The sequence below is a fragment of the Hylobates moloch genome, unplaced genomic scaffold, assembly GCF_009828535.3.
Source record: "Hylobates moloch isolate HMO894 unplaced genomic scaffold, HMol_V3 SCAFFOLD_12, whole genome shotgun sequence".
Lineage (NCBI taxonomy): Eukaryota > Metazoa > Chordata > Mammalia > Primates > Hylobatidae > Hylobates > Hylobates moloch.
Window position 1 is genome coordinate 7493424 of NW_026652287.1, and position 15769 is coordinate 7509192.

General features: G+C 51.2%; 1 protein-coding gene across 4 annotated transcripts in view; it reads right to left on the minus strand.

Annotated features, from left to right (window-relative positions):
• The window catches only part of AACS (acetoacetyl-CoA synthetase), an 80564-nt gene that overhangs the window by 27481 nt on the left and 37314 nt on the right, over positions 1-15769 (minus strand). For all 4 annotated transcript variants that reach the window (XM_032168293.2, XM_058426047.1, XM_058426046.1 and 1 more), the window contains 4 exons: positions 15016-15130; positions 14706-14787; positions 10578-10725; positions 3312-3392 (listed from right to left, as the gene is read on the minus strand). In XM_032168293.2, coding sequence (XP_032024184.1) covers positions 3312-3392; positions 10578-10725; positions 14706-14787; positions 15016-15130 — 426 coding nt within the window. The remainder of the gene's footprint in view (positions 1-3311; positions 3393-10577; positions 10726-14705; positions 14788-15015; positions 15131-15769) is intronic.

Below are 15769 nucleotides of genomic sequence, written 5' to 3' on the forward strand. Positions count from 1 at the left end.
TGCCTCTGAGAAAACTGCTCCAAATTTTTGAGTTCTTTCCATTGTATCTTTCCTCTCAATACAAGACCTTCCCATTTTAAATTGCCGTGTCCCAGGGAGGCAGCTGAATCCTGCATCATCTTGGCTGCTGGGAGCTTTCTGCACCTCCGTAAAGACACTGCACTGATGCTGCTGCCTGGGCTTCCCGCCCTGAAATGTTTGAAAAAGGACCCGGCACACAAGGGTCCATGGTGGGGGTGGGGGGCTGGCACTGGTGTTCTACATTAGGGACTGGGGACAGGGGTGGGTTGTAGAGCAAATCCCTGCAGGAAAAAACCTGAATCATTTGTCTCAAGCCCCTTATTAATTCACAGCTGGTCACAGAGAACAGGGAGGGGCCTCTCCACAGTCACACATCAAAAACGCACCCAAGGTCACCACTCCTGAGTGTGTGAGATCCCAGAGATCTGTCACCTGCACCGGTGCTTGTGTGAGGTCGCAGGGGTCTGACCCTTTCTGCATCTGTGTGTAATCCCAGGGGTCTGTCCCCCACTCCATCTGTGTGTAGTCCCGGGGATCTGTCCCCACTCCTGCATGTGTGTGCAGTCCCGGGGATCTGTCCCTACTCCTGCATCTGTGTGCAGCCCCAGGGGTCTGACAGTCTCCTGCACCTGTGTGAGGTCACGGGGGTGGGGGGGGGTCTGATACTCTCCTGCACCTGTGTGAGGTCACGGGGGGGGGGGGGGGGGACGGGGACAGCCACGTGCTGTCCTCCCTCCTGCATCTGTGGGCGGTCCCGGAGAGTCTCTCATAAGGGGCACAGAAGGGCCCTGGGCATTCACCTCACAGGTCAGGCATGTGCCTGCTGCATTCCACTCGGCATAAAGACTCGGCAGGCCGGGGCAGTGGCTCATGCTTGTAATCTCAGCACTTTGGGAGGCTGAGGCGGGCGGATCACAAGGTCAGGAGTTCAAGACCAGCCTGTTCAACATGATGAAACCCCATCTCTACTAAAAATACAAAAAATTAGCCAGGCGTGGTGGCGCACGCCTGTAGTCCCAGCTACTCAGGAGGCTGAGGCAGAAGAATCGCTTGAACCCACGAGGTGGAGGTTGCAGTGAGCCAAGATCGAGTCACTGCACTCCAGCCTAGGTGACACAGCTAGACTTCGTCTCAAAAAAAAAAAAAAAAAACTCATCAGCACAGGAGCACCACCCAGGACCTGTAGCTAGATCACTGTGGAAGTTCTTGGTGTTTTGAGTTCTCCTCCTCTGGGTAAAATACACTTCCTTTAACTTGTCCTAACCTTCTGTCTGTCAGTGCTCAGCAAGGGCAGGAAGGCCTCCAACACCTTGAGTTGAGTTCTGGTTTCAGGGCATGGACTCCACGCTGCTGAGGCAGGGTGGGCAGAGGAGGGGGCCCAACTCGACGCTGTGCACTGGGGAAGCCCTCACCACAGTGCAGCACAGGCAGGGCCCCAGGGAAGCCCTTACCACGGCGCAGCACGGGCGGCGCCCGGGGAAGCCCTTAGCACGTGCCACGGGCCGGCGCCCGGGGAAGCCCTTAGCACGTGCCACCGGCCAGCGCCCAGGGAAGCCCTTAGCATGTGTCATGGGCCACTGCCCGGGAAGCCCTGAGAGGTGACAGTGTGCTGGCAGTCCTCACAGCCCTCGCTTGCTCTCGGCACCTCCTCTACCTGGGATCCCACTTTGGTGGCACTTGAGGAGCCCTTCAGCACACCACTGCACTGTGGGAGCCCCTTTCTGGGCTGGCCAAGGCGGGAGCCGGCTCCCTCAGCTTGCAGGGAGGTGTGGAGGGAGAGGCACGAGCGGGAACCAGGGCTGCCATGGCACTTGCGGGCCAGCTGGAGTTCCGGGTGGGCGTGGGCTTGGCGGGCCCCTCACTCAGAGCAGCCGGCCGGCCCTGCCGGCCCTGGGCAATGAGGGGCTTAGCACCCAGGCCAGCGGCTGCGGAGGGTGTACTGGGTCCCCCAGCAGTGCCAGCCCACCGGTGCTGTGCTCAATTTCTCACCAGGCCTTAGCTGCCTTCCCACGGGGCAGGACTCGGGACCTGCAGCCCGCCATGCCTGAGCCTCCCACCCCCTCCATGGGCTCCTGTGCAGCCCGAGGCTCCCCGACGAGCGCCACTCCACGGCACCCAGTCCCATCGACCACCCAAGGGCTGAGGAGTGCGAGCGCACGGCACGGGACTGGCAGGCAGCTCCACCTGCAGCCCCGGTGCAGGATCCACTGGGTGAAGCCAGCTGGGCTCCTGAGTCTGGTGGAGATGTGGAGAACCTTTACGTCTAGCTCAGGGATTGTAAATACACCAATCAGCACCCTGTGTCTAGCTCAGGGTCTGTGAATGCACCAATAGACGCTCTGTATCCAGCTGCTCTGGTGGGGCCTTGGAGAACCTTTATGTCTAGTTCAAGGATTGTAAATACACCAATCGGCACTCTGTATCTAGCTCAAGGTTTGCAAACACACCAATCAGCACCCTGTGTCTAGCTCAGGGTTTGCGAATGCACCAATTGACACTCTGTATCTAGCTGCTCTGGTGGGGCCTTGGAGAACCTTTGTGTGGATACTCTGTATCTAACTGATCTGATGGGGACGTGGTGAACCTTTATGTCTAGCTCAGGGATTGTAAACGCACCAATCAGCGCCCTGTCAAAACAGACCACTTGGCTCTACCAATCAGCAGGACGTGGGTGGGGCCAGATAAGAGAATAAAAGCAGGCTGCCCGAGCCAGCAGTGGCAACCCGCTCGGGTCCCCTTTCACACTGTGGAAGCTTTGTTCTTTCACTGTTTGCAATAAATCTTGCTACTGCTCAGTCTTTGGGTCCATGCTGCTTTTATGTGCTGTAACACTCACCGCGAAGGTCTGTAGCTTCACTCCTGAAGCCAGCAAGACCACGAGCCCACTGGGAGGAACGAACAACTCCAGATGCGCCGCCTTAAGAGCTGTAACACTCACCGCGAAGGTCTGCAGCTTCACTCCTGAGCCAGTGAGACCACGAACCCACCAGAAGGAAGAAACTCCGAACACATCCGAACATCAGAAGGAATGAACAACTCCAGACGCGCTACCTTAAGAGCTGTAACACTCACCGCAAGAGTCTGCTGCTTCATTCTTGAAGTCAGTGAGACCAAGAACCCACCAATTCCGGACACATTACCACATGCCATGGGCCGGCGCCCGGGGAAGCCCTTACCATGTGTCACGGACTGGCGCCCGGGGAAGCCCCTACTGTGGTATAGCATAGGCCAGCATCTTGGGAAGCCCTTATCACGGTGAAGCACAGGCCAGCACCCGGGCAAGCCCTTACCGTGGTGTAGCACAGGAGGATGTCACTGCTGGTCATGTTGCCGTGCAGCAGGTGCTCCTTCAGATGCTGGATGAGGGTGCCCTGCAGGGGAGACACGGGGGAGCGGGTGCTCTCTGTTAGGCATACAGTACCAGGAACCTGGTATCTGGTCCACGTGCTGCTCAGATGCTGCCAGGAAGAAGCCCCAGCAGATCCCCATTTTCTTTCCTGGGAGAAGCAGACTTCGGAGGCTCCTCCCCTCCCCTGTGATGAGCCATGGCCCCATGCCCCTCTGCCCCGAGAGCTGAGAGTGGCTTGTAGTCTGGAGAGGAAAACCCTGACACTCCTGTCTGCCCTCGAGCTCTCGGTGCCCAGGACAGCAAGGGCACCACGGAGGCCCACCAGCTTCAGGCAGAAGAGAAGTGACCCTGAGAAGAGAGTCAACGAGCAAAAGACCAGGGCCTAACCCTCCAGGACGGGTGCTAGCCCAGCCTCATGGGGGACAGGGAACAGGGGGGTGAGGGGGATGTGGTGGGAGTGGGGCACCGGCAACGGAGCAAGACTGTAGCTGGGACTCACGTTCGAGATCGGATTTCAGGAATGCCTCAGCTGAGGGGATAGCACAAGACCCTGCCTCTGCTAAAACACCCAAGCAGGTCCGCTCCCTCCCACCCACTATGCCCTATTACCTTTTGATTTTGGTGCTTAATAGGCAATATATTTGCACAGTCCAGAACTCTGAAGCAGATACCAGGAAAAGCCGTCCTCTCTCCCTGTCCTGTACCCAGTTCTCCCCAGAGGCAGCCAGTCCTAGCAGTTTCCTGTGAATGTCTTTCTTGCTGATGCCAGCACATAGTTATTAATGCCATTTTGTTCATTGTGACACAGTGTCCTGCACTTTGCCTTTTCCACCTAACAGCACACCTGGGAGATCTTCCTGGGCATGCCAGGAGCTCCCTCATGTCTGTTTACAGCTATATAATCTTTCACTGCCCAGAACACACTTGTTCCAAGCAACTCTGTATGTCCAGCAGGGGCAGGGAGGAGAGGAAGCTTCCCATCGCCAGGCACAACCCAGAGAGCAGAGCCAGTGGCCCCTGCGCCCGTCACTCCACGCTCCCAGCCTCGGTTTTCCTATCTTTCCAATGGATCTCGTACAAGATCCTGAGGAAAGACGGGGATGCTGCTCCTTCAGTGACCACTGCCCTTCAGTCTGATCCACAGATGTGAGCCTCTGCCTCATGACAAGGGTGCTCCTGGTTGTGGAGGGCCTAGAGGGCTGAAGCAAGGACTTGTGTATTAAACCCCAGCCATGAAGGCCCTCATCACACCCAAGGGAAAAGCTTCCAAAAGCCAGTTGCAGGAGATGATCCCCTTTAAGAGCTCACCAGGAACAATCCTATCCAACACAGGCTCCCATTCAGGAGCCACAATTCTTATTCCAGAGTCCATCTCAAACAGGCAACCACCACCTAACCCACAAACAGCAGCAAGTGAAGCCTCCAGAGACTGCCAGGCAGACGGGCAGACACTGCCTGACATGGTTTGGCTCCATGTCCCCATCCAAATCTCATCTTGAATTGTATTCCCATAATCCCCACATGTTGTGGGAGGGACAAGGTGGGAGGTAATTGAATCACAGGGGCAGTTTCTCCCATCCTATTCTCATGGTAGCGAGTAAGTCTCATGAGATCAGATGGTTTAAGGGGAAACCCATTTCGTTTGATTCTCATTCTCTCTCTTTGCCTGCTGCCATCCATGTAAGATGTGACTTGCTCCTCCTTGCCTTCTGCCATGATTGTGAGGCCTCCCCAGCCACATAGAACTGTTAAGTCCATTAAACCTTTCTTTTGTAAATTGCCCAGTCTCAGTATGTCTTTTTTTTTTTTTTTTTTGAGACAGAGTTTCACTCTGTCACCAGGCTGGAGTGCAGTGGTGCGATCTCGGCTCACTGCAACCTCCACCTCCCAGGTTCAAGTGATTCTCCTGCCTCAGCCTCCCAAGTAGCTGGAACTACAGGCGCACACCACCACGCCCAGCTAATTTTTTTAGTTTCAGTAGAGATGGGGTTTCACCATGTTGGCCAGGCTGGTCTCGATCTCTTGACTTCATGATCTGTCCACCTTGGCCTCCCAAAATTCTGGGATTACAAGGATGAGACACCACGCCCAGCCCTCAATATGTCTTTATCAGCAGCATAAAAACAGACTAATACACTGCCCTTTTCTGCGGTCCCCCAAGGCTGCCTCCAGGTTCTGGAAGCTGAGCTGCAGGGTGCAGTTTAACAAGAATCCCCAGTCATGGTCAAGAGACAGCCTCCCCTTCCCTTCCCCAGGCACTCAAAAGCTTCTTAGAAAGTTACATGACAATCTGTTCTCCTGCACAGTGGGTAGGCAATAATTTGGGGGTGACAAACTTTTCAGGAACTGTCTCCATGAACTAAATCTTTCCACGAATCCACTTAAAGGACAGGGAACTCTGATTCTAGGAGCCTGTGGCAAATCCCTCTCCCACTTTCTTTTTCACTTAAAATCAGCACTTAACTCTACAGCTTCACTCACATGGTCTGCTGAGAGCACAGCGGAGCTACAAGCCCACCTTCGTTCAGTGGTTCATTAGCCTCATTCTCTCAGATGGCACAAAACAAACGATGGGCCCTCCTCCTCTCTCAAGAATTTCTCTGTGTGAATCTTAACTAGTTACATCCATCGTTTTTCCCTTAATTCTTAAATATTTATGGTCAAGTCTGAATGCTTTCCCTGAGGGTAAGGCAGCGTAAACAGTTTCCTGGGTCTCAGCGCAGGAGAGTAATTTCATGTAAAGGAAGAGAAAGGGGAGCCGCTTTCTGACACCTTTCATGGACTTAGGAAACGCAAACCAACAAACCAGTAACAGAACCCCACCCACCCCACTAAATCGGGAGGATTATGAGCAGCCCTAGGACTCTGGCCTGTGTTGCCTCACTGTTTTCAAGTTTGTGGTCAAGATAACTCTAGAAAACGAGCAAGATGCTTAGTCACTTCTCCAGAGATGCAAGAGCCCAGTGAAGACGGAGTACATATAATTTTTCCTGATTTTTCCACACTCTACATATACCAGGCATGACCATTTTATGAGCAAGCTATATTATATCTAATACATTTTTATGCTCCCCTTAAAAAATGACATGCAGTATGCAAAGAGCAGTAAAAATAAAAGTACAGTTACACATTTCCATTTTTCCTAAAATGTCTTGTTTGGCCACAGACACCTGCCCCCGCCCCGACCCTTGTCTGCAAGATTTCTAAAAATGCTCATCTCGGTGGCTCATTAACAGACCTACACCCAGGTACACCAGGGCTGACCTTTCACAGGGAAAATGCGATTCCAGCTACACCTTAGTCTGTGAACACACCCCGACTGGCTTTCATAAAATCAGATGATTTGAGCGACAGGACAGCTCACTGCCTGCAAAGAGGCAACTTGGTTGAGCCAGTGTAACTGCTAGAAATAAGGCCTTTGCCCCCCACCACTGACCTCAGCCCCTCGCTCCCACCCCCGGGTTTCTTGAGAATTAACCTGCTGTGCGTGGACAGGCTCTTGAACCTTTGGATCTATTTCACAGCCTGCAACAAGACCTTCAGTGAATCCAGATCTAGGTGATGATGAAACCACACTGACTCCTTTCCACATTCTGATGAAAATACTCTGTAAAAAGCCTAATAGGGCTTTCAAATGATTCCAATGTAAATGTTTCCTTTTTATGGAAGGGATTCAAACTGCTTCTAGGTAGAGGGAACATCTGTAAAAGCTAAATGAGCTAGAATAAGGGAACTTGTATATTTCCTTTTCAAACGCCACTGTCTTATCAAGCAAAGGTTTCTCCACTTGGAGAATTCTCTTCTTCTCAGTTTGGGGGGAAAAGTGGTGATCAGAAGGTTTGACCAAGATACGGTGGATTTTTCTCCTCCCTATGGGCTGAGCCAACTGAGAGGGAAATGGGGAAATGAGCTATGGGGAGAGCTGAAGAGCTGGCCCAGGGGAGAGCCTAGAGCAGCGTGAGGGCGAGAGCCACGGCGTGGAGCAAGCATCCTGACTCCCACAGACTGGCCCAGAAGTCTGAGTGCAAGGTAAGGATTCGGCCGAGTCAGGAAGAAGCTCTCTTATCAGGGGCAGAGGAGGATCAGAGGAAGTGAGATGTGATAGCAGTTATTAGAAAAGCACTACATTCAGCTGGGCGTGATGGCTCACGCCTGTAATCCCAGCATTTCGGGAGGCCAAGGAGGGCGGATCACGAGGTCAGGAGTTGGAGACCAGCCTGGCCAACCTAGTGAAACTCCATCTCTATTAAAAATACAAAAAAAAAAAAAACTTAGCCGGCCGTGGTGGTGGGCGCCTGTAATCCCAGCCACTCAGGAGGCTGAGGTAGGAGAATCGCTTGAACCCGGGAGGCAGAGGTTGCAGTAAGCCAAGATTGCGCCACTGCACTCCAGCCCAGGTGACAGTGCCAGGGCTCCATCTCAATTAAAAAAAAAAAAAAAAAGCAAAGCACCACACTGACCCAGGCATTTCATTTCTGAAGAGTGGCCTAGTGAAATCACAGAAATGAAATACACTAACGTTGTATCCCCCCGATAGATGCACAGAGAAGAACACAACATCACTTCCAGCGTGTTCCCACCAAAGCTGCATCACCTGGACCTAACCACGAGGAGACACCAGGCAGACCCAAACACAGCCATTCTGCCAAACCAGGAGCCTGGGCGCTTCGAAAATGTCAGTGTCACGAAAGACGAAGAAGCCCGAGGAGCTGCTCCAGACATTCACGAGACGTGACGACTGACGTGCCACCGCCTGAGCTGCTAGGACACTACTGGGAAACTGGCGACCTGAGTGTGGACCGTAGATGAGGGGGCGGCACTGCACCAACGCCAACCTTCCTGAATTTGATGAGCGCGCTACACACTCTTCTGTAAGAGAATGCTCTTGTTCTTGGGAGATATGTGCTGAAATATTAAAGAGTGAAAGATCATTGTGGCTCCAACATACTCTCAACTGGTTCAACAAAAAGCAAAATAACAACGTGTGTATATACGCTGAGAGAGAAGGAAGGCGAAAGTGGCTTTTAGGACATGTTAAAAATGGATGTTGACATCAGGCACAGTGGCTCATGCCTGTAATTCCAGCACTCAGGAGGCCAAGGCGAGAGGATCACTTGAGCCCAAGAGTTCATGACCAGCCTGGGGAACATAGCAAAACCCCATCTCTACAAAAACAAAAAAGTAGCACGTGCCTGTAGTCCTAGGTACTTGGAAGACTGAGGTGGGAGGATCGCTTGGGCCCAGGAGGTAGAGGTTGCAGTGAGCCATGATCACACCACCTGTACTCCAGCCTGTACAACAAAGTGAGAAACTATCTCAAAACAAAACCAAAAAAAAGGACGTTGAAAATATTAAAGACAGAATGTTCACAATGGAAGAATCCAGCTGAAGGGTACCATGGAGCTTACTATTCTTGCAGCTTTTCTAGAGGTTCTCTAGGTATTTTATTTTTTTCAAAAATAAAAGGTTTGGTTGAGCATGGTGGCTCACATCTGTAATCCCAGCACTTTGGGAGGCCAAGGCAGGTGGAATACATGAGCCTAGGGGTTTGAGTCCAGCCTGGGTAACGTGGCAAAACCCGGTCTCTAAAAAAAAAAAAAGCCACAAAAATACAAAACAAACAAACAAAAACAGTAGGGCATAGTGGCACATGCCTATAATCCCAGCTACATGGGAGACTGAGGGGGGAGGACTGCTTAAGCCCAGGAGGCAGAGGTTGCAGTGAGCCAAGATTACACCACTGCACTCCAGTCTGGGTGACAGATCAAGACTCCATCTCAAAATAAAATAAAATAAAATAAAAGGTTAAAAGTCACTAACCTATACGTATACATTCTATTGCATAGTAATAACATATTATTTCAGGTGCTTTAATAAAGTTAGACTTTCGGTGAAATAAGAAAAATTAAAAGCATGCGTCATGGGCGGAACTGTGTACCCCCAAAATTCGTATGTTGAAGCCCTAATCCCCAGTATCTCAGATTGTGACTAAATGGGCCTTTAAAAGGTGATGGAGTTTAAATGAGCTGTCAAAGCAGGCCCAGATCCGATCTGACTGGGGTCCTTAGGAGAAGAAGCTTGGACACATACAGAGACACCAGGGATGTCATGTGAAAGATCACACGAGGACACAGCAAGAAGGTGGCCGTCCGCAAGTCAAGGAGAGAGGCCTCAGACAAGAGCAACCGTGCGGCACCTTGGTGTTCCACATGGCCTGTGGTATTTTGTTATGGCAGCCCTAACAGACTCACAGCACGGGTAGGCTCTTTCTCAGTTAATTAGACTCTAATAATAACCTAATAACCTAGTAACCTAGCCTTCTAATAACCTAACCAGTGGCTTTCAAATATTTTACCACAACCCACGGTCAGACGTAAGTTTTACAACGCCCCCAGCACATGCACACATTCCACTCCATGTAATGACAGCTTCACAGAACAACACCCATACCTCTTATGAGCCTATTCTGTGCTAATATTTTATTTTATTTTTATTTTTTGAGACAGGGTCTGGCTCTGTTGCCAGGTGGAGTGCAGTGGCATGATCTCAGCTCACTGCAACCTCTGCCTCCTGGGTTCAGGCAATTGTCCCACTTCAGCCTCCCGAGTAGCTCAGACTACAGGCATGTGCCACCACGTCCAGTTAATTTTTGTATTTTTTAGTAGAAATGGGGTTTTGCTATATTGGCCAGGCTGGTCTCAAACTCCTGGGCTCAAAGCAATCTGCCCGCCTCAGGTTCCCAAAGTGCTGGGGTTATAGGTGTGGGCCATTGCGTCTGGCACTGTGCTAATATCATCTATTCTTGTCTATTCTGATTCATTCTTTTTAAAATGCTGGCAGGGCCCACCTACTGAGTTCACAATCCGCCAGGTGGTCCGGACCTGCAGGGTGAATGTAGCTGGTTCAGCCAGCGCACCCCCTACCCCCAAGGCACACTGCGCTGTACAGTGACCTCCAAGCCTATCACCATGGTGATCACCATGGCACCAAAGGTGCCATCCCAGCCTTTGAAGTGGCAGCACTCCCCTGCCCTGGACCCAGTGCCGGATTTCCATGCAGCACCCCACTTGGAAAGAAGCTCGGCACGTTGGACTCTCTGGGGATGGGGTGCAGTTTGACAACTCCAACACTGCCATCAACAGCTGGGAGGCCCTGTTGAAGCAAACAGACAACGGGAGGCCCTGCAGAGCCTTCCCCAGAGACCTACCCCGGCGGAATGCACCATGCACTTGGGTGCACCCGTGGTGCCCGATGAGAACATGATGAACAGTGGGTGGCTGAAGGGCAGCTGCTCAAACTCCAGCTGCGGGGCCTGCTCGCTGGTGCCGGTGGCAAGAAAGTCATCCAGAAACACACTGTGGGCCGAAACGCAGGGAAACACGCCATGAATGTCCCAGAATGCTGGACCAGACCCGCTGATTCCACCCGTGCACTTCCCTCTGTTTCTACCCCAGAAAAGCCAGGATTCCAGGGGGACGGTGGCCTGATTTGGAAACTTTCTGGGACTAGGGGAGGCAGTCAGATCTCAGAGATTCAAGCTAATTGAAGGAAAACTCATTGAAAGACTGAAGGCTTCAAGTTGCTTAATCAGCACTGCTGACAGGGCCAAGGGCTGTCTTTTAGAGAATCTTTTAAGTGTTTTCATAACCACCATGGAGAAGGATCACTTACAATGAACAAGCCATGTGTGTACCAACACTGCTGAAGGAGGCTTTGGAAATGGCCTTGAAGTCTTCTGAGCCCATGTCCTTTGTTTGCTATTGATCACCTGATTAGCAAATGCTTTGTTTCCAATGATTGCCCAAAAGGAAGCACTCGCCAAGTGGGTCTGAAGTAAGATGCTTCCCCCATGGAGAAGGGAGAGGAGGAGATGCTAGATTAATGAGCCCTTCCTACAGATGTGGGGCCAATTTCCTGAACCACAGCTCAATGACAGAGAACCGCTCAGCAAATATCGTGTGTTATCACTAACTTACTAGATCCTGAGGTTTACAATAGCAAGATACAAATATCTGTGCAAGAACAAATAAAATTAATCGCAGCTATTGACTGTCACCCAGGAAGTGTGCCTAGGCTTACCCCCAAAGCTGACAGGCAGCATTGTTGTAGGTGGCCAAGAACCACCAAAGGGGCGACACAAACAGGAGATTGTTTTCTGCACTAGAAACAGCCGCAGAAGCCACAAGCCATCTTGGGAAAAGGTGGTTTTCTATTTTGAGATCAGCAGCAACATCCATCTCAAAACATTGGCCCTAGGCCGGGCGCGGTGGCTCACGCTTGTAATCCCAGCACTTTGGGAGGCCGAGGCGGGCGGATCACGAGGTCAGGAGATCGAGACCACGGTGAAACCCCGTCTCTACTAAAAATACAAAAAATTAGCCGGGCGTGGTGGCGGGCGCCTGTAGTCCCAGCTACTCGGAGAGGCTGAGGCAGGAGAATGGCGTGAACCCGGGAGGCGGAGCTTGCAGTGAGCCGAGATTGCGCCACTGCACTCCAGCCTGGGCGACAGAGCGAGACTCCGTCTCAAAAAAAAAAAAAAAAAAAACAAAACATTGGCCCTATACTCAAATGGACTTTCTCTCAGGGAAGGAGGTGGGAATCAGTTAAATGCAGCCTGCAGCCATTTGCTAGGGATAATTACTCTGAAATACAAATGCCATACAGACTAAAATGAAGAATTTTGCTGTCTTGCATGAGAAGGCATCCTTAAAGATAAAGGTTTCTCCTGGGGAAGACACGGCGGTTTAAAAAGGGCATCCAAAATAATTCAACTCTAAGCAAGAAACAAACAAAGCCATCTGCTCCAGCATGTCAGGAAAACTATTCACTGTGGAACTTTACAGCCAATGAAAACCCCGTCCCACCTCTACCTCCTGTAAGAATCCCATTATAAAGTGCCGGATCTAATCAGATACTTCACACAGAGAAAAGCCTTTTCTGTCAAATGGCCCATAAATCACAGTACATAATGATTCCCTTTGTTAAAGCCCTTCTAAGAATGAAAAGCCCACAGGGTGGCTCCCCCGGCCCCGTCAATTCTCCACAGATGGGCATGGACCCGTTTCTGCTTTATGTGTGGCATCCACAATCAAAGGATGGACTGCAGTGGGAGTCCAGCCCCTGGGGTGTCGGGCTAAATGAAGTGGCTAACACGATTCTGCTGGATGCCCTCATTTTATATCAACTGCTGATGAATATTATTCAGAAAAAATAAAAGCAGGGCCAACCAGGGGGCTGGTAAACCCTGTCTGGTTTTCCTCCTAGCCTCCATGCATCATGGCCTCCATCCATACACCTGGGACACTAAATCCGAGGTTGCATGAAATAAAGCCAGCGCTCTGGCACCTGGTTGTAATTTATTAAGGTCGGCAGGGTCCCACAGTCCACAGGGACAGGCACCTGGGCCTGCCTGTGAAGGATCTGCCCATCCTGACTCAGGTGCTTCAGGCGACAGTGCCCACCGCAGCCGCACAATGACAGGCAGGATCACTGAGAGCTGACTGTGCACGCTTTGCAGAGCAGCGGCTTGTTTAATCCTCCCAGCCAGCCTGAGAGGACGGTGCTGATAAGAGTGCGGATGTTTGTCCCCACCCTCATCTCGTGTTGAAATGTAATCCCCAGTCTGCAGGTGGGGCCTGGTGGGAGGTGTTAGCATCACAAGGGTGGATTCCTCGTGAATGGCACGGACCATCCCCTTGGTGATGAGTGGGTTCTCACTCTGAGTTCACACAAGACCTGGTCATTGAAAAGTGTGTGGCACCCCGCCCCCCGATCCCCTCCACTCCTGCTTTCCATGTAAAGTGCCCTCTCCACTTCCCTTCCGCCATAATCACAAGCTCCATACAGCCTCCCCAGAAGCAGATGCTGGCACCAGGCCTCTCACGCAGCCTGTACAACCATGAGCCAATTAAACCTCTTTTCTTATAAATTACCCAGTCTCAGGTATTTCTTTATAGCAAGGCAAGAACGACCTAATACAGGTACCATCTCATCTCCATTTTACAGATGGAGACACAAGGCTCAGAGAGGTTACTTGCACGGGGTCACACAGCTGAGAGCTAAACCTGACAAGTCGCATCTGGAGACCATGGCCCTCACCAAGCCACCACTTTGCCTGCAGCACCCTCCAGGCTCCGGAATGTGCCCTGCACACACAGCTGTCCCCAGATCCTGCTTATACCTCAAAGCCACCCCCAGATGCCACCTCCCCAGATCCTACAGAGAAGCAACCAGGCCCTGCTGTCAACTCCTGGGCACATCCTGTCCCTCCCACTCCTAGTGGTCACAGCTCATCCTCCCTGCAGGTGGGTCTCACCTCTCCAACTAGACTGCAACTCCAGGAGGACAGGACACACGATTTGTACCTTGTGGTGCCCCTGAGAACACCCTGACAGATGGTAATAAGCCATGCACCAACTACCACTTGCTGGAACAAAAAGGCCTCTGCCATCTCCTCCGCTCTTCCACCTCTGGTCTCCATGGCTGGTATGAAGACACCCTGCCATGTCTACACAGCCCCTCCTCACCAGGCCTCAAGGAGCCACGTACGAGGCGCCCTCCAGTGGCCCAGACCCAAGGCTCAAGGGAAAGCTTACCCCGCAGGGGTAAACGCCGGAGCTCAGAACGCTCTCCCCACAACTGTTTCAAGAAAAATTAAAGGAAGGTAACTCCAAGAACTTTGGGACAAATTCGACTTTGACTAAACCAGAATCCATTTCCTTAATCTCTATTCAAAATTAAGAGTCTTACAATTCTATTTGGTACACAAAACATGCGGTTTATTCTCTTATAAATGTCAGAAAAGCCAAGGAAGATGTCATCAGCAAACATGTGCATGTCCTAGAAGGTGAAAAATACATATACGAGTGTTTATGTATGCACAGCCATGCATACACATGTACACATGCATGTGCACCTGTGCGCATATGCACATGTATGTGTACACATGTAGATGTGTGCCTGCATCATGTGCACATGTGTGCAGTGCATGCACCCACGTGTGCACATACATGTACACATGATTTCCAATGCAGAATTTCTGTGGCCAATCTGGGAAGTTGGGCTTGGCCCCATCAGAGCCCCCTACATAAGGAACACCAGATCGGAAGAGTGAGGGTTCCTGGGACCATCTCTCTTCCGCCACTCATTCACTATGTGGCCTTGGGGGATTCGCTCTGGGGCCTCAGGTGCCTTATCTACAAATGCTTTTAACTAAAACCTCCTCCACTTCTAAAATTCTCTGAGTGACCCCAAGTGGAAGATCCAGAGGCCTACTTCCCCGCAGGAGCTCCAGTGGGTTCTACACGGACCTGAGGGTCAGAATGCGGTACATTACCTGTTTGGAATCTTTGAAAGGTCTACGTTCTCTCTGGAGGACACGTAGGGAATCACCACCACTTTCTTCAAGTCTGGTAGGCCTGGAAGGAGCGAGAGGAGAAAACACAAGGTTACAGGACAAAGATGCTTGGCTGCTGATTTTTTTTTTTTTTTTTTTTTTTTTTTTTTTTCACAAAATACAACACAATCTGGGGCAGAGAATATAACACAATCTGGGGCAGAGACTACCCAGGTTGACTCCTGGTAGACGCTTATGTACCCACACACACACCCAGCCATGCTGGCTGGGAGCTAGAAGGGCGACACACCTTTAACCACCTGCTGCAGCTTTTCCATGTGGTTGTGCTCTTTGCCATTATAGACAACAGCCTCCACAGAGAAGATGAGCTTTGGCTGAATTTGAGAAAACCGGTCCAGCACACCCTGAAAACAGGAGGAAAAACTCATCATTGATCATCCAAAAGGCAAAAACCAGCAGGCATGGTGATGGATGCCTATAGTCCCAGCTACTCTGGAGGCTGAGGTGGGAGGATTGCTAGAGCCCAGGAGTTCAAGGTTGGAGTGAGCTATGCTTGCACCACTGCATTCCAGCCTGGGCACGAGTGAGACCCTGTCTCTAAAAAAACAAAACGGCAAAAACCTTCAGTAGCCAATAGGACCACTGCATTTCACAGGAGAGAAAGGGCAACATCATCAGTGCATGACCAGGTCCCTGTGTCCCCAGCACCCGTAGCCAATAAAGAAAGTCATTGGCTGGCTCACACCTGTAATCCAAGTACTTTGAGAGGCTGAGGCGGGTGGATCACTTGAGGTCAGGAGTTCAAGACCAGCTGGCCAATATGGTGAAACCCCATCTCTACTAAAAATACAAAAATTAGCCAGGCATGGTGGCACATGCCTGTGGCCCCAGCTACTCCGGAGGCTGAGGCAGGAGAATCGCTTGAACCTAAGAGGTGGAGGCTGCAGTGAGCCAAGATCGTGCCATTGCACTCCAGCCTGGGCAACAGAGGGAGATTCTGGTTTTTTTTTTTTTTTTTTTTTTTTAAAAAAAAAAAAAAAAAA